General features: G+C 35.4%; 1 protein-coding gene across 3 annotated transcripts in view; it reads left to right on the plus strand.

The window, feature by feature from the left end:
- Positions 1-6,431: 6,431 nt before the first annotated feature.
- Positions 6,432-19,031, plus strand: part of LOC121371218 (thyroid receptor-interacting protein 11-like) — a 73,164-nt gene continuing 60,564 nt past the window's right edge. For all 3 annotated transcript variants that reach the window (XM_041496948.1, XM_041496949.1, XM_041496950.1), the window contains exon 1: positions 6,432-6,678. In XM_041496948.1, coding sequence (XP_041352882.1) covers positions 6,585-6,678 — 94 coding nt within the window. In that variant the 5' untranslated portion in view covers positions 6,432-6,584. The remainder of the gene's footprint in view (positions 6,679-19,031) is intronic.

Consider the following 19,031-nt stretch of genomic DNA (forward strand, 5'->3'; position numbering starts at 1 on the left):
TACAGATGCCTTTTCGAAAAAATTTCTAATGGAGGACACCATTCCCATCATGTCTTCCTGTTCATAACTTATACCAACTAGGGCAAGTTGGAGAACACTGTTAGAGGTAAAAAGACCACTTGCCTAATTTCATGTCAGATTGCTCGAGATACTTGTTTGTTTTAAAATGTTAGTTGATGTGTTTACAGAAACAACAATAAGTGCATTCAAAATTTAAAAGGTGGAAAAATAAACCATTTTCTCAAAGGTACATATGTTTTGTCACATAAATTAGTGTCGGCTAAATAATAAATGCACCAAGTTCATTTGGGTACATCCATATTAATGAGCATAGTCGTTGTGTCTCTTTAGATTAATATGTAAATATATAAAATTTCTATTATTTGTATAAACAGTTAACACGTACATTAATATTAGCAGGATGTTTTATTCTGCATTAAAACAACCCATATGGCATGCATACACAGGCCTTACTCTGCCCATAGTCAAACAAGTTAAATGCCAATTTTTAATCAAAGTGGTTACATTTAGTATTTGGCTAATGAAATTTTGTTTAAAAAGCCACTTTATTTTAATAATTTTCAAGGAAATACTCTGCATATCTGAAAAGTGCCTGAAACAAAATTATTTCCAGTGTAAGCCCTGATATGCATACAATATGCACATGGCTTTGACAGAACAAATTGTATACTAGTCATTTATGCAGTGCCCTGGTATTAACTACGGTAATCAACATAGTAATTTACTGTGTTGTATTTCCTAAACTTATATTCCTGGCTTTTGATACTTGATATATATGAGCAGATGATTATGAATTTAAATTCTGTTGTGCATCTAAAATCTTGTTTGGACACAAACACATTAGAGATGTCTTTTATGTAGTAATTATTATCTTTTTCTTTACAAAGTAAAAAGGTGAGATACACTTTTTCGACTGTCAACTTTATATTAAAGTTTAGTTAAAGTTTAGTTTTAGGTCAATGAAACTTGGTTTATAGTTGCACCTATGCATCACAGTGCATGGAAAAGAAAATGTTTATGGTAGGTGAGACATTCTGTGGAATTCTTGTATTTATATGGCTTTAATAATTTCAAGTTGTAGATTAATTCTAGTGTTTTGGAAAATATATTTCACGTCAAAAATATTTTAAATTTGTGACGCTATGGAAGTGTCAGCAAAATAGTATTTTTTCTTATGTATACTAAAGTAATTAAAGTATATTAAGGAGTAATATATATGTAATTACTAATCTTTACTGTCTTGTTAGCCTTTGTTATCGGAAACCTGACTGATTCCCGTTTTACTAGACTAAGTGTGTTTGTATGTGTATGCTGTATTGCACCATACTCTTATATCACTGCGTAAATGTTCTTAGTATGTTGTTTTATTGCTGTGTTTTACAGCTGCATATACTGATTTGAGCTATTTTATGATCATTGTTTGATATTACTTTGTTGAAATCTGTGACTGACGTACCCCAGTGAAGCTAGTGATCAGGAGCTACCAAATTATTAATGGAAAATTCACTGTTAAATTTTGTTCCAATAATTGATGTTGATGGTTTCCAAAATTATATATCAGATATGTTTGCTTTTGGAAATAAAAGTAATTCATCATGAGTATTTTTTTATATGAATTTTAAATTTTAATGAATAAACCAGTTAAGAGAAACTCATAAAAGTGCAGTAAAATGAAGGTCATTTGAGGATGTGTTTGTTTTTGTGGGTTTTTTTTTTTTGGGGGGGGGGGGGTAATCAAACATTTCATTCTGCATTTAAAAAAAAAAAAGGTAAAACAATTTTGTAAATATATGTACTGTTGCATTTATTACTGCAGTGTAGTATGAACATTATAATGAAGTTGGATGATGTAACGTTTAAATATATACAGATAAGTATAATGGAAGTCAAGTAGTGTGTTCAGTCTTTCCATGTTTTGTATTGCCAGACTTATACAGATTTGATTATTTTATGAGGTCTCATCCATTAAGAAAAAACACATTTTCAACAGTTCTGTATTTTTCTATGTTTTATTTGCACATATGCATGCTCATGCATGCACACCCACACAAACACATCCACCCACACTAAATGATTGACATTGTGAACAACAAAAAATGTATAGCTCTATAATGAACACCAATATATTTTTATTGACTGTGAATGCAAGATGTAACATTCTCATCACTAGTATCAACCACAAATTAATAAATGGTCTTATTTAGATACAGATGCTGAATTAACTCAATACATTATGCACCTAAGTCTCTCTGTCTCTGTCTGTCTGTCTGTCTCTGTCTCTCTCTCTCTCTCACACACAAACACTACCTATTTTTATTTTGTGTAATAACTTAAATTGATAATATAGTACTTTTGTGTTAAAAATGCATACAGTTTAAGAATATATGTGCACCAGTATTCTCTTCTGTTTAATGTATATTGTATGCAAGATCAAATGAATAGCAATTTTTAACCTTTCCACATATATTTATATCTTCCATTAATATAAACTACTATATAAATTGTGACAAAGAAAATATTTTTGTTTTTGATACTTGATTAAAAATGATACATTTTGATGTCCAAAGTTTGTGACACTTTATATTGGAAATAAAGCCATATTAATTGTGGCAGTTAAGTCTAGGGGCCAAATTCACAGTACAGCTAGCTGTTTAAAAGTAGAAAATTAAGTAATATACTAAATCACGAAATGACTAAAGAAAATTATTTATGTATATTTCAAATGTTTTCATTTGGGGATTTAATTGCCTAGCTTTACAATTAAATGTAATTTTATGACAGTTATTACAATTATAAACAGTACAAATAATACAGTTCATAATATACTTAAATCAGTTTCATTTGTCCTTGCTATGACCCGTCTTACATATTGATGTAATTTTCTGCAACTTAACCATAAATGTAAAGTTACATTTTGTGAATTTGGCTCTTGGTTTTTTAACAGCTAGTATATAATCATGATGTCTGATTTTAATTCAATAGCTTTGGCTGTGTTATTGAAACTTGATTAACTTTACTTTGTCTGTAGCTGTAGGTAATTGTATTGTTTTGGATGTAAAATGCCAGCTTTGTTATGATTGTGTTATGTCTGTAAAGATGACCTTATTTATAGCTAGTGTGGACACAATGTACATGCATTTGATTCTGTAATGAAAGCATCACAATCATTGACATGAAAATACATATGTGCATTGCAGCAATCATCACTTTTAAATACTAACTAATTATATTGCTACACATTACATCTGTGTAAAACTGGACAAAGATAAAATAAAAATGATATAATGGTTATTGATGCTTGTTTTTCATTTTTTGAACTAGTACAAAATAGTACTCACAATATTCCCAAATACATGTGCTAACAATAAAACTGCAGTAGGGATGTATGTATTGAATACACTTGCAGCTGTGGCAGATTGTAAAAATTAAACCTGCATATGCAACATGAAGAATCACAACGTGTATATGCTGAACAGAATAATTTGAAACTGGCAAAGCTGTTGAAAATGACAATTAGATGACAAAACAGTTTCCATATTCAAAATTATATTTCTGCACAAAGTTTAGACAGTTATGACTGCTTCCAGAGACGCCCCCCCCCCCCACCCCCCACCCCCACCCCTAAAGTTTGCAATAGTTATAATTTTATTATATATTAATTTTCATTTTTTACGATCCCCCTCCAAACCTCCCCCAAAGTTCCCTTGGCATTCCACCTCATGTCACTGGGGGCTCCCCTAAATGGATTTTGTGGATCCGCCACTGGCTTCCACGAATCGGTCAGGTGCTTTATCTACAGAATGAATGCCACTGCCCATGGCGACATCGTTGATAGCCTACTTTAGCAGGAGTACTAACTGATTTGATAAATCTTGACATGCACTGTACAAATCAATGCAGAGCTAGCTCTGGCAGTTGCTGAATTTGCAAATTGCAAATTTTAGAAATTTTATTTTCATTTGGCAAAATAATTTCATGTAATAATTGATATTCTGTTAAAAAAGAACTGGGTTTTTTCAATTTTTGAAGTTTAATAGATAATTTGGCAAATTTTTCTGCACACCCAGAGCAAAAGATTAGTATATTCTACCATTCCAGTGGCACCTGTCGTGTGGTTTTTTTATACGCCCATCTATGATGGGTCGTATTATGGTATGTCATTGTCCGTCTGTTAACTTTTTCTTGTCTGATGCATACAGGACCATCAAACGTCACATGTAGGAACAACTTGGGATGGCAGTGTGTCACGTACTTTTACTAGGTCACTGTAACCTACTTTTCACAGTCTACTGCACATAGCAGTAAATCCTTGTCCAGACCATATCTTGCATACAGATGCATACAGGACCACCAAACCTCACATAAGGGACAACAATGGAAAGAAACTGATGAACAATGTGTGTGTGTGAACTTCTTGAACAGCCTGGTATTGTCTCTAGGACTCCCATGAGTCAAAAATATTGTACTGGGGGGGTCAAACTTGACCCAGACCCGATTACATGACCGTTACACTAGATGATAATGATACTAAAGAATAAAGTAAAATAGCACTATGCATCTTAATTCCAGTGCTGAACATGGATACCAAATCATGCCATTGTATTTCATTCCACACATTCTCATAGCCCTATAATGTAACCGGCTGCAAGCATGTGGCAAAATGACGTAACCAATATAATTAAATGAGTGGTTTTTTCCTTGCACTGGTACTTGAGTACTCGATTACTCATAGAGACGCTAGTTGTCTCATACTCTCAAACAGTCTTTAAACATACATCCTTCAAAAGCACAGCTCCTTAGTCTTCAGGATGTGTGGCTTGACCTGGTGGTGTGAAATTGCTACCTGTACATAGCATTTTTTACATAATTCAGTTGGAGTTTCCCCCTCCCAACCAATATCCCATTGTTGATTCAAAGGCGAATGTATGTATGGTGTTGTCTGCAAAAGATCCCTTGCTGCTTTTCAGAAAACTTTGAATGCATGGTGGCAGAAAATTTAAGTTTTTTCTCTTTTCTCAACATGGTGTTGAAATAACCATTATGTTAAACACCAAACTGTTATAGTTTAAAATGTGTCATTAATGATTACCGGTAAACACTTCCTTTTTTTAAAGTTAAGGTTTGTTTTGTTTAACTAGAGCACATTATTAATCATTGGCTATTGGATGTAAAACATTTGATAATTTTGACAATTGTTGTCTTCAGTGAAACCTGAATGATAAAAGCGTTATTCACAATCAAGACGGCATCTCTGTATAATGCAGAGTGGAATGGGTATGAATCTCTAGTGTACCTCGTCTATACAAAAATAGCCACTCATGAGGATATCCTTCTTAAGTTACACTGCTAAAAAGAGGACTGCCACTCCCAGACTTGTTTATTAAATCAAAACAAGCACAGGACAGAGGTCATTGGAAAACATATACCTGTCATGTCATTCACTCTGGTAGTACCCGTCATGAATACTACCACCATAATGGTCAATTCAGTCATTTCATCTAAAACAATAAAAAAAAGCATTCATGAGTTTCACTAAAGATATGAAAAGGTATGCACAAGTTCAAAATATCAACCATCATTTTGGTCAGTGATGTTTAGCAGATATAGCCTCCAAATGTCTACCATAAAACATTTTCCATTAGCAGCAAAGGATAATAACAACCAGAGAGGGTATTCGATCATACAACCAAAACACCTCATTTAGCCTATTTGTCATTTATGTTGCATTGTACAAAAAAAGACAGTTCTGTGTCAAACTAAAATTTTCAGCAAAAATAAAAATGTTCAAATTTTTTATTAAATGGCATGTGACCTTCTGCTTTCTTGTGGGTAGATTAAATGTGCAATGCCACAATTTTGTTTAGAGACTGGGTGTGTGATTAGTGAACGTTAACATTATCAGCAATAGTATTTGATTTGATACACCCGAGCCTTTAATTTAAAGAGACATTCCCGAGTTTTCTGCATTGCAAGATGTTTCCGACTAATAAAATATTTCTACGATTAAACTTACATATTAAATATATTTTCTTGTTTAGAATATCAGTGTCTGTATATTCAATGTGTTTCTGGTTGTCTTAATATTTGTAAGAAGCCCAAACTGGATTTTGTCTTCAAAGAATTTCGTACGTACGAAAAAATATTTTTTAGGAAATAAAATGAAAATTAACCTAGTACAAATATTAGAACGATCAGAAACACGTTTAATATACAGCCACAAATATTCTAAACAAGAAAATATTTTTAATATGTAAGTTTAATCGTAGAAATATTTTATTACTCGATAACATCTTAAAACATTGCAACAAACTCAAGAATGTCCCTTTAAGTTTAACCGGTTTTCCAAAACCGGAACTCATTCGATGAAAGGGAGTAATCTCCCATTAATAACTAGACATGCGCACTGACACGTGTATAGTGTCAATATGGCGATCGTCGTGTTGGCATATCAAAGTAACATAGTTTATAACCATGATTAACCCATAAAATGTCAATAATAATAATAGTTTAATGTTTGCAAAGCTTGAAAAATTCCTCGTACCTTAAGTTCAAATGTTAACAACATGTCATGGTTGGGTGGAAGCATTTCTTCCCTAACTGGACAACTTACAAACTTGACAAAAGATATTTTGACAGAAGGTACAGAGGAAGTCAGTGGTAGGTATTATTTATTAAAAAAAACACCTTTCATACCCCCTGCCCCCTGTTGTTGGTTGTTTGTCCAATATGGAATGAATGAATATCTACACTTAAAATTACATACTACAGGTGCTCATTGTTTTTGATGAAACAATAAATGACGTATTTAAAAGTTAGTTTGTTTTGTTTAACGACACCACTAGAACACACTACTTTATTAATCACAGGCTATTGGATCTCAAACATTAGGTAAATCTACATTTTTCCATTAGTAGCAAGGGTTCTTTTATATGCACCATTTCTCAGACAGGGTAGCACTTACCACAGTCGTGGCGCACTGGCTAGAATGATGAATAGTCCAACATGCCCACCCATGGGGATCAATCCTAGACCGACTGCGCATCAAGTAAGCACTTTACCACTGGACTACATCACACCCTTCCATGGATTTAAAACTGGAGTCTCAATAATCATTGAGGGGCGGGATGTAGCCTGGTGATAAAGTGTTCGCTTGATGTGCGATCGGTCTGGGATCGATTGGGCCCATTTGGCTATTTCTCGCTCCAGTCAGTGCACTATGACTGGTATATCAAAGGCTGGTATGTGTTATCCTGTCTGTGGGATGGTGTATATAAAAGATCCCTTGCTGCTGGTCGAGGGGAGTGACCCATGGGTTGGCGACAGTGGGGTTTCCTCTCTCAATGTCTGTGTGGTCCTTAACCATGCCCTTTGCCATATAACCGTAAATAAAATGTGTTGAGTGCATTTCTTTCCATCCTTCAATAATCATTAAAAACCTAAGTAATGTGAATAATAATTGACTGTTGTCATATTTGTAACAATAACAACAGTATATATTAAGTGATTTAAACAAACAAAAATACAAAAACATTAACATTTATAAGAGTTGGACTGTGTTTTACAAATCGTGCTGAAACATTCCATAAATGTACGTTTGTTTTTATTACACCAGGGGACAATATTTCAAAATCTTAGGTAACCAGAAGTCTCTGCACATGATTTTTACCTCTAGGTAACCAATTATTTGGTTGTGTGAATTATATACTTTACGTAATCAGTGAGTACCAATTTGACTGCTTATGTTCTGCATACCAGTATCCAAAAACTAATCTGGAACAGTACAGAATGGATGCATCTTTAGAATACATTAATAAAGTTGTGGTGATTCTTTTGTTTGCAACTTTTTATTTTAGAACATGTCAGTTTACCACATTAAAGGCATTCTATCACGGATTGTTGACCTAATTAATTAATAAAGTATTGTCTGAAAATATATACATTTGATTTGTCGCTAAAAGTACTTTATTTAACCATCTACGTAAATAACATAACCCGTGTATATAGTCACTGCGACCGAGGGCTGGCTATATTCACAGCAAAAATGTATATATAGGAGGTAAATAAGTACTCGACTGATCCATATTACTGAACCATCTGGAACAGGAGGAATACATACTAAGTACTGTATGAGCAGTATGTTTTCTGAACGGGGGGTGGGGGGGGAGTATATGAATCTGGCGGACCCTTTTGTGAACGGTTTCTATAGACAGATGAATAGCATAATATTGCCCCTACAGTACTAAAAAAATAATAATAATAATAATAATAACAATAATAAATAAATAAATAAAAATTACAAATTATCAGCTGGTGAGGTAGATTATCTGAAAGAGAAACTAACTGCGGACAGTACACATACTATCAACAGGGATTGAACTTAATAATTTTAAACCGATTGCAATTTTGGGGCTCCTTACGTACATTTTAAAAAAAGTTAATTTTACCGCAGATAAATACACTGTAAGACTAAAAGGTTATTTTGCTGTATTTAGTCATATTTCAAATGCGCAAAATTGCAAGTGGCAATAAATTTATGTAATGTAACAACTGACCTCACCCACCCCACCGCGACGTGACTTTACCAATATGATAATACATCCAATAATAATAATACACAGTTATTATTATTATTAGCTTACTACTACCTTTTTGGTATGGTTTTGGAGTGGAGTGGGCGGTGTTTTATCTAAGGGGGGTGGCTATAAAAATGCAATATTAACGTGCTTGCACACACGCACAAACGGCAGGCTGAACTTGTCCCTGCACATAGAACTGGATTCATTTGGGTTATGTAATAATTAAGCCAACCTTTGGATGGCAAAACATGCGACAGTAGGCCCCTATACTGGGTTTTTTTTACGCTATACATTAAACCGAATGACCACTTTGCAAATTAGTCAGAATAATTTGCAAACGTTTAACGAAAAACGACTGACTGGTCGTATGCCACATTGGTGACACTGGAAAACATGTTATCCATTTTTGAATCAAGCACTATAACGTTGTAACCGCTAAATTCCATGCACACGCACATGATAATAATAATAATAAATGGTGAGTTCATGTTCCGACTGTTTATTATTTTAATTCATCGTATTCAGTTATTTTCGTCATGAAATAATATATTTTTTATTATTTGCCATGCATATAGCTGGCCCTCATTTGCCAAGTCTCTATACACAGCGGTCGTTTATATAAAATTCAAAAATACATTATACGATTGTTGTGTATATATAGCCTCATCACTACGAGTTTGTTTTGCCATATTTTTCATGACTTTTCACAAGAAGATTTCCAAATTTAAAAAATGAAGCGTGTTGTGGAATTCCCTCGATCGTAGTTCAATTAAAATGTTTTGGACCATACAATAACTAGGTTTGGTAGTCCAGATGAATGTAATTCAGGGCACAATATTTCACGCGAATTGCCGTTCTGTTCGCGTGTCGGTTATGCAGTTAAATTTATGCAAACTGGTTACGTCATGACCTGTAAACCTTAGAAATTAAAACTTGCAAACTTCACGATTACAGGATGTCACGCAGACATACTACTAGTATTTCGACAAATGTTTTAGGCTGAATATTAGATACTTGATGTGCAGCAAATCCGTAAACAACATTATATTTCAACAGTTGTAATATGCAACCAGTCTAAAGTAAATGTTCCTTACCCAAATCCTATAAATATTTCCACTGCTTTTTTGTTTTTCAATATATATTTATTTTGAAAAATACAACAAGATCCTGGTTATATGATATTTTTATATATACTACTCAAAAGAAGTTAAGGGTCAAAGAAATTTTTTTGATCATTTTTGTAAGTATGTCTTTTTTAAGCCAAATAGGGTTAGAATATCCCCCTTTGTGTTATCATTTGATTATAGACTTCACGTTATTATGTTACATGCAATCATTGCATTTATTTTTAGAAACTTTTTAAGTTAACCCAGATTTCCGTTTCATCTATTTGAAGCAAGAACTTAGTCAGACTAAATTTTACAAACTGCCTCGAAACCCTCATTGTGACACCTCATGTACCATTTGCACGTGTTTTGCATTTCATGCATGCCAATTTTAGCAATAAAAGGAATGAGCATTTTTCTTTCATCATCACTTGAAATTTGATGATGGTTCGACGACAACTCAGTTTTCAAGACAGGGGAAGGTCCATTGGCTGGCTACAAGATGGACAAACTTGGAGAACTGTGGCTCACCGTCTAAATGTAAGCGAAAGTGTTATTGGTAGACTGGCAGAGGTTCAGGACAACTGGTGCAATTCGGAATTGCCCCTTTTCTGGAAGACTCTGATCAACAACAGCACAAGAAGACCGCTTCCTGATGATAACGGTGTTGCGACAGGCTTTGTGACCACACAGCATCTTCGGGATCAAGCCAGAGTTGCTACAGGCAATAACGTGTCTGATCAGACCATTAGGAATCGTCTGTGAGACCGAGGTTTGCAATGCCGGCGTCCTGTAGTCTGATCACAGCTACTGGACCGTCACAGAAGGGCTCACCAAACTTGGTGCAGACGTCATATCCGGTGGAACCGTGGTCAGTGGGCAGAGACACACAGATGAGTCGAGCTTCTCGCTCCAGTTCAATGAGGGCCGGGCTCGTGTTTATCGTCGTCAAGGAGAAATATTTGCTGATGTCAACGTTGCTAAACGTCTACCATTCGGAGGAGGAAGTGTAATGGTGTGGGCAGGGATATCCATGAACCACAAAAACCCTCTGTACATCATTAATGGAAATTTGAAAGGTCAGCGTTATCTCAATGAGATTGTTCAACCTCTTGTAATTCCATTTCTGCAACAGATTGGACCAGGAGCTTGGTTCCCGGACGACAATGCAAGACCTCATCGTGCCAGGGTGGTGATCGACTTCCCGCAGCAGCAGAACGTTCAGCACATGGATTGGCCTGCATATTCACCTGACTTGTCACCCATTCAGTGCGTGGGATGAACTAGGGTGGCGAGTTCAATCACATCACATCCATACCGTCAGCAACTAGCTCAGCAATTAGTCACAAAATGGCAAGCGATTCCTCAACGTTATTTCCAACGCCTGATGAACAGCATGCTCCAACGTTGTCAAAAATGTGTGAATGCTAACGGTGGCTACACCAGTTACTGAAGTTTATGATACTTGTGTGATCATCATTGTAGGGGTGCATAACTTTTTTTATCAGGGTAATAAACTAAGGTCTAATGAAAAGGTTTTTTTGGTGTGTTTTATGTTTTTGAGCCATCAAAGAATTGTTTTATCATTAGTGGTCACCATTTTAGCTTGTTTGCTTATATTTATATGCACAAATATTTTTTACCCTTAACTTGTTTTGAGTATATATAAGTATCATTAGTTCTTTTCCATATATATTTACCTCAGGTGTGTTAAATTATTTATTCTGTCTTAGATTTTGATTGGATTTTGTGCAACTTGACTTCCGTAGACATAATTTTTCATTTGCATCATAAAGGGACTCATTCTGTGTAGTTAGTTTTGCCCTGACCATAAGAGCTTGCTTCCACTCCCTATTAATTAGTGATGGGTATAGCGATAGAGAAACCTGAATTGCAATATGTACTATGATATATTGCTAAGACCAGTTCTCAATTATAAAGTGCATTTTTGTATATCTTACTAGAATGGTGCACCAGTCAGTCAAGATTTGTTCTGAACAAGAGAAGCTACTGTATTGTTTCTTTTCTTAAATTTTAAATTTTTGTGTGAAGATATAATATGTGTGACTAACACATGTACAAAATATATAAGCGCAATGTACCTGTACGTTGGACAAATATTGCAATAAATATTGTTCAAAATTTATATTGCAGCATACCGGTTATACTGTGCATCTCTATTATTAGTGTTGAGTGTGTCGTTAAATAAACCATTTCCTCTACTATTAATAAGGTAAAACCTAAAGTGAGCTAATGGAAAAATCCAGATGTGTAGAACATATGGTCACAAGAAACAAGTATATAAATAAAACACTTATTCTTCTTCTGCCAAAAAAATTTAAAAAATGATCCATTGCAAAAATCTTGTAAAACATTTGACTACCTTCTTGTTCCGCATTTTAAACTTGCAACATCATGATCCTGATCATATATTATTTGCGTAATACAAATTCATTAGCTTTTTGCCATATATTTATTGCAGATCTGATGAATTATTTACTCATATCATAATGGGTTCACAAATTGACTTCTGTTGTAGGGAATCATTCTATATAGTTCATTTGCTCTGACCATAAAGAGTGCACATGCTATTAACTGGGTAAAACCTAAAAGCGACCACAATTTCCATTATTATTTTCCCAACATTTTAGAACTAAGTAGATAAAATATGTTCTACCAATACATAAATAGCAAGTGCAAACACACATTATTCATGTGTATGATCAGGGTGAATTAACTATACAGACTGAGTCCCTGTATTATCATGTTCAGGGCTCACCCTGCCCATTGCTATATTAACCAATTGCTAATTTCTATACAAAGTGGCTACAACCTTTAGTTTTTGGCTAATAAAATGTTCCTTTAGTTAACCACATTTTAATAATTTTCAAGGAAACACTACATATCTGGTTATATCAAAATTCATTATTGTGTGAGCCCTGGTGGTGTGTTTTTAAAAATACACCATACATTACCATGCACAACCAAAACGCAATAAATATTTTTGTAAGATTTTGGCAAGAAAACAGGAAAATGATTGCCATGAATGCTCTGTGAGTGTAAAGAAAACAAACAAATGTGTACAGACTTTAAAATATTTTTTATTTCAATATGTACATTAAATGAATTATTATTCTTGGAAAGAGACCATTCAACAATTATGCTGTCTCTACTGGAAGAGGTATGACAGGGTATTAAATTTATGGGGGGTCGGGTGGGGGTTGTCAGGAGTTTTTTCTTCAAAACAACTAAGAAGACCGTATGACCATGTGGAGCCTCGACTTCATGGCTGTACAAGGGGCGGGACGTAGTTCAGTGGTCAAACATTCGCTTGATGTGCAGTCGGTCTGGGATCGATCCCCGTCGGTGGGCCCATTGGACTATTTCTCGCTCCAGCCAGTGCACCACGACTGGTATATCAAAGGCCGTGGTATGTGTTATCCTGTCTGTGGGATGGTGCATATAAAAGATCCCTTGCTGCTAATCAAAAAGAGTAGTCCATGAAGTGGCAACAGCGTGTTTTCTCTCTCAGTATGTGTGGTCCTTGACCATATGTCCAACGTCATATAACTGTAAATAAAATGTGTTGAATGTGTCGTTAAATAAAACATTTCCTTCCTTTCTTCATCGCTGTACAATGAAAAGTTAAAGTTTGTTTTGTTTAATGACACCATCAGTGCACATCGATTTATTAATCATTGGCTATTGGATGTCAAACATTTGGTAATTATGACTCATAGTCAACAGAGGAAAGCTGCTACATTTTTCCTAATGCAGAAAGGGATCTGTTATATGCACTTTCCCACAAACAGGAAAGCATATACCATGGCCTTTGATCAGTTGTTGGAACGAGAAAAATCCCATTCAGCTGAATGGATCCTGCGACGCAAGCACCTCAGGCATGCACTCAACCGACTGAGCTAAATCTTGCCCCTTGTACAGTAAAGATCCTGTATATAAGTTACAGTAAATGATATATTAATTAACGCATAGATTTGAATCTTAATTTAATATATATATATATATTTATATATTTGAATTGTTTTTTTGTATGATTTGGGGATTGCTAGAGAATGCCAAACTGTTATTGCTCCTAGATTGGAATGGATTGGGAAAAAGTGAGAGAAAACAGAATATATAGCATTTACGGGTTTACAATTTGGTAACTTGACATTAAAAAAAGGTCTATAATTGATAAGTTTTTAATTTAGTGTGTCATTGTGACCATGACATACACAACTGTTTGGCCATCTTAAGTTATTCCCGTGGACCCTTCATATATATATACATGTCACTGTGTATGTTGTTACAACCAAGAAGACATGTCAGTTTTTAACTTAGAAGATGAAAAGTATTAATTTATAAGTGGTCAATACTAGTTTTGTTAAATTAAACTGCAGATTTCCATCAAATTTGTTGAACTAGAGGTTACAGTTTTTGGAAATAAATGTTTTATAAGCATTCAGGTTTCTTTCCATTACATCCATAATGCATTCATATCAAGTGATCAAAGCACTTGGCTATGGTCCAATATCTCACCACTGTGAAACTAATTGAGCTTTGACAATAAACAACATGGTGTCTTGATGTCTATTGTGTGCTTTTGTTTTTAAATCAGATGAGGTCCAAAATGTTATGGCGATGTCTACTTCTTTCTCATTATGGCTAACAACTGTGTAAGACAAACTAACGTTCAGTGTTAAAAGTGCCAGTTTGCTGGCTACATGTACAAGTGGATTAATGTCTGCTCCAAAGGGAAGGAACATATAGCAGTGTTTCCCAAGACTCAAGCACTACATGGAATTGCAGTGCAGGTGACCCATGTCTTGACATACGGTATTCGGTATTCGACTCATTGTGCTCACAGGTCAGCATGGCCACTGCAGGCAGTTCTTGAGAAGATGGTTCATCTTTAACTGTCACTAGTTTGTTTGAAACTTTCGGACTTATCACATTTGTTTATTTACCAGTTGATAAGGAGGAGGAAGAAAATGTCCTTTTCTGAATAAAAATGTTCAAATTAAGTGTTCTGATAGAGCATGTGGTATATTTGTTAATTGTATAATGCATAACTACATGTATACTAAATTCATGTCCATCTCAAATGTTCCTGAATGTGACGCATTGTCGGGGGAACGGCAATGATAGTATGACATGCACATAATAGAGCAGTATAAAGCAATTTTATGCATGAACTCCATTGCCTCTAATTAAACACATTTGTAAACTAAAATTTGAGGTGGTAAAACCAATGTTTTACTAGCATGGCAGCAGATCTTTGAAGTATATCATGTCTTTTAAAACATATTTAACACAAAGACAAAAAACGTTTTTTTTAAGACATCACAAATATTTTACTAAAGTTATAAAACTGCAGTATTTCCCTTTCAGTATGGGACTATTTGTAACTTGACAGGGCCGTGCTCCACGCTTGCTGTCAGTTGTGTTATCTCAGTATCACCTTAGGGGCCATTCAAATATTACGTAACGCTTAGGGGGGTGGGGGGGGGTGTACGTCCAAGCGTTATATGGCGTTACAAGGGGTGGGGGGGTGTACTGAACAGCGTTACGTAACAACATTTTGTTTTCTCTTAAACGTGCTATGCCATGGCAACAATATATAATGTAGGTTTTTAAGAAGTAAATGTTAACCAAAAACAATTTTAAATCAGGCTGAAATGCTTTAATACACTAGATATTTTAATTTTGGTTTTCCCAAGGAGATTCTCGGGATTCAGGTGAAAGCAGAGGTGTGCCGTTAACAACCGATATATTGGTTGGAACTTCTAATCCATCGATGTCAACGTCGTCCTCATCAAGCCATTCAAATTCCTCATTTTCCATATATCGTATGACGCACATCAGTTCTCGCTGACGCTTGGCAGCCAAACGTGTAGGGCGGATACGATGCACGGCTGCTTGAGCTTCGTGGTTCAAAGTCGGATATTTATTTCGGCACATTCGGGAATGGGATGTCATCGACTTGATGGAGGCGTGATATAGACCACACCTATCACAAATACGTTTTTGTAGTTCACTCTGTAAGCTTGGACATGCAAGTCGTATGGTAGTCCCTTAGCAAACTTGTTCTTTGTTCTTGTGGGAAGAACTGAATTCCCTAGTACTAAATGTACAAAGAGTGATGGGAACCGTGCCGTTACATCATTAGTGCAACACATCAAGCCATCTTCTGTCTGCGAAAGTGGCATAGGAGGGGGCAGGAAGCGCTCCTTGACAATGTCAAAATATGAACTTCTTGGCTCCTCACAACATGAGTGGTTACGACATTTCACAATTTGCAGCATGTACTGGCTTTCCCGTACATGTTGTTCATGCCACAGGCGATTTTTTTCCAGTACAGGGTCGTCAGGTTGACTTGGAGGGATGTATTCTGCTACTGTTGGGTACCCGTCAATTACAGTGTTTGACCATACTTCAGCTAGAACGTTTGCAGCATGTTCGAAGTTTTGTTTTTTCCATCTCATTATCCACCGTTTCACCCTGTGGATTAAGATGACTTCCGAAATGGTCGTGCGGCAGTACAAGTCCTGCAATATCATGGCTAAGCGGAGCCATGCGTCTCTCGACACGGTTGAATGCACTCCTTCCGGGGGCATTTGTTGCGATGAATAAAGCATCCAATTTGTATGAACAGAAGTAATCCACTGCACACTGAATGGTTTTTGTGTACCGAGGGTTTTCATCTGGGCCTCCATCCACAGTTATTATCATAATGGGTTTCGGTAGTCCATCTTGACAATACATGCTTTCTCGGAATTCAGGCAAGGATAGAATACGTTTCATATCATGCAAGTGATGCAGCGCAGATGATGAGGAATGTTTAGCACTTCGAATTCCCACATACGTTGGCCCAGAATAAGTAACACCGGGACTATCAAAACTGTTTTTTTTCCAATCGATATTGCTGCGATCACTGATGGTACCAACTTATGTTGAGCAGCAATGACAAAATCATGATCACTTAGTTTGATTTTATACTCCATGTGCATGATCAAAGGTGCCTGTTTATTGGCGGCGGTCAGTCCTATTGGAACTCTCGCTTTGTCGTCCTGTGAGTGAAAAGTGACTTCACCTGGTCCTAGAAGTGATGCCAACTCTTCCAAATTGGAAATGGATGCTCGAGCAAAATACCTGTCCTGGTGGCGAGAATGTTCATCGTTCTGTGCTCTAATCAGTTTGACAGGCACAGTTTTTACAGTGTCTCTTACCCTCTAGAGTTGTAGCATTTCGAGGAAGAAGCCGAAGGTATACTGCACTTCTAGATAAATGGATCCCTTGTTTCTTCAAGGAGGCAGTCAAATCATCCAATGTTCTGACCGTCCTGATAACTTCAGAATGCCGTCTGTCATCTGCCGCTGAACCGCCTATGGCAATATCTACAATCACCTTATGCAAAAGATTCTCATCTTCAACAATTGGTGGCCGACCAATGGTTGTTCCTCTTAGATGTTTGCGAGTTTCATCATCTAAGTCCTCCAGCTTTCGTTTGAAATTATCTCGATAGCGCTGTTGCCTTTCTTTGTTTTTTTATACATTTTTTCATATCCAATTTTACTCTATCCAGTTCTGTCTGTTTTTTTCTTCAGTTCTTCACATTCTGTCTTTGAGAGCAATCCTTGATGTTTTTTCTTGTACAAATTGTTAAGATCCTCATTTATTTTAGATATAGCAGCTTCAAGTTTTTCTTGCTTCGGAGCTGTATGAACAGTGGTTTGGCTTTCTTTTACTGACTGATGGGTGTCCTTTTCTTCCTCTCCAACGATCGCAGTGTTTCCATTCATCTCAGATTCATCATTCACACCCGATTTTTCTAGGTCTGTTTTTTGGAACCTACAAAAGATAAATTAATATGTAGGCCTATCTGTAAAATTAATAATGATTTTAAAATACGATAAAAAATATTAACACTCACCATTATATATATATATATATATATATATATATATATATATATATATATATATATATATATATATATATATATATATATATATAAAATACTTTGTCACAAGGTATCAAGTCAAATACATTGAAACTTGATGCATTCAGTGTACTGGGGAGGCCAACTGCATATACCATGTTTTCCAATTTCTTCTCATTTTCCGAAATAAATCAACTCAAACCTTTATTAACAGTTAACTAGAGACAGCGACTTCAATAGGCCTACATTTTTTTGGTATACACTGTATATTGGTATATACATTGACATGATATAACTAGATAAACCTTTATATGTTCGGTCACTGACCAAAAATATAGGTCACGTGATATATGCTCAACTCGATTCGATACTTTGTTTTTCAGCTACATACTAAATATATCGTTAGTTTTAATACAGTATCAATAAATGTCCTTTTGTGTTTCAATAATGAATCAACATTTATAGATTTATTTATTTCTCAAGAGCTTAGAGATGCCTTTTGGGACCTACACAAATGTATAAACTTAGTAAGTAACGTTTTTAAAAAAACAAAAACAAAAACAGTCATCTGTCATGTATGACGTCATACTGCAAGTGCGTGCTGGAATAATTATGATAAATTAACAATTTGGTATAAAACAGAAATTATAATGACTTTTATTTTACTATTCTTGTTAGGATAAATAAAATAACTGGTTACTGCCTTAGGATATAAAATTTATCCTGATCAGGTCGAATGAAGAATGCCGCTCAGCAGAGCCTCTCGGCATTAACCATTCTAACCTTCGCAGGATATTTAAATCCTATATCTATAAGGCCGTAACCAGTTATTCTTTATCTCTAAATATATATACCTATACATTTAAAAACACAACTTGTCAAATGGTTGGGTTCGAACCTCTTGCACTGATTCGAATAGCATTTGGCAGTCCACAACCACAACCACTCGGCTTTCGATATAGGCCCTGACTGAATATACACAGAATCAACTTGCATATAAAAATATATTGTGTTTGTTATTTCCAACACATTTTATTTAGGCCAAACGAAACTGACGTTGCCTACCTTTGACCAAAAAGAAAACAAACGTCCTCTGCGTTTCATTTCAAGTTGTTTCCATTCTTGAAGCTTTCTAGAGACGTGCCGTGTGAGATCCTCTGGTTCCTTCTTCATTTCCTTCCAAACTTTAGCAACTTCAAGTTGAACCGTCTTTTTGGACAACTCTACGTTAGCTCGTCCATACCCTTCAATTAGAGATTGGTGTAATCTTTCTCTGTCAACCATTTTAAAATGGCGAAAGTGAAAACGTGCTTTCTTTATCCATCGTACAGCAATACGTCACTTTATTGACGTCATCATAGCGTTCATGGGTATAAATATACATTG

The sequence above is a fragment of the Gigantopelta aegis genome, chromosome 4 (assembly GCF_016097555.1).
Source record: "Gigantopelta aegis isolate Gae_Host chromosome 4, Gae_host_genome, whole genome shotgun sequence".
Lineage (NCBI taxonomy): Eukaryota > Metazoa > Mollusca > Gastropoda > Neomphalida > Peltospiridae > Gigantopelta > Gigantopelta aegis.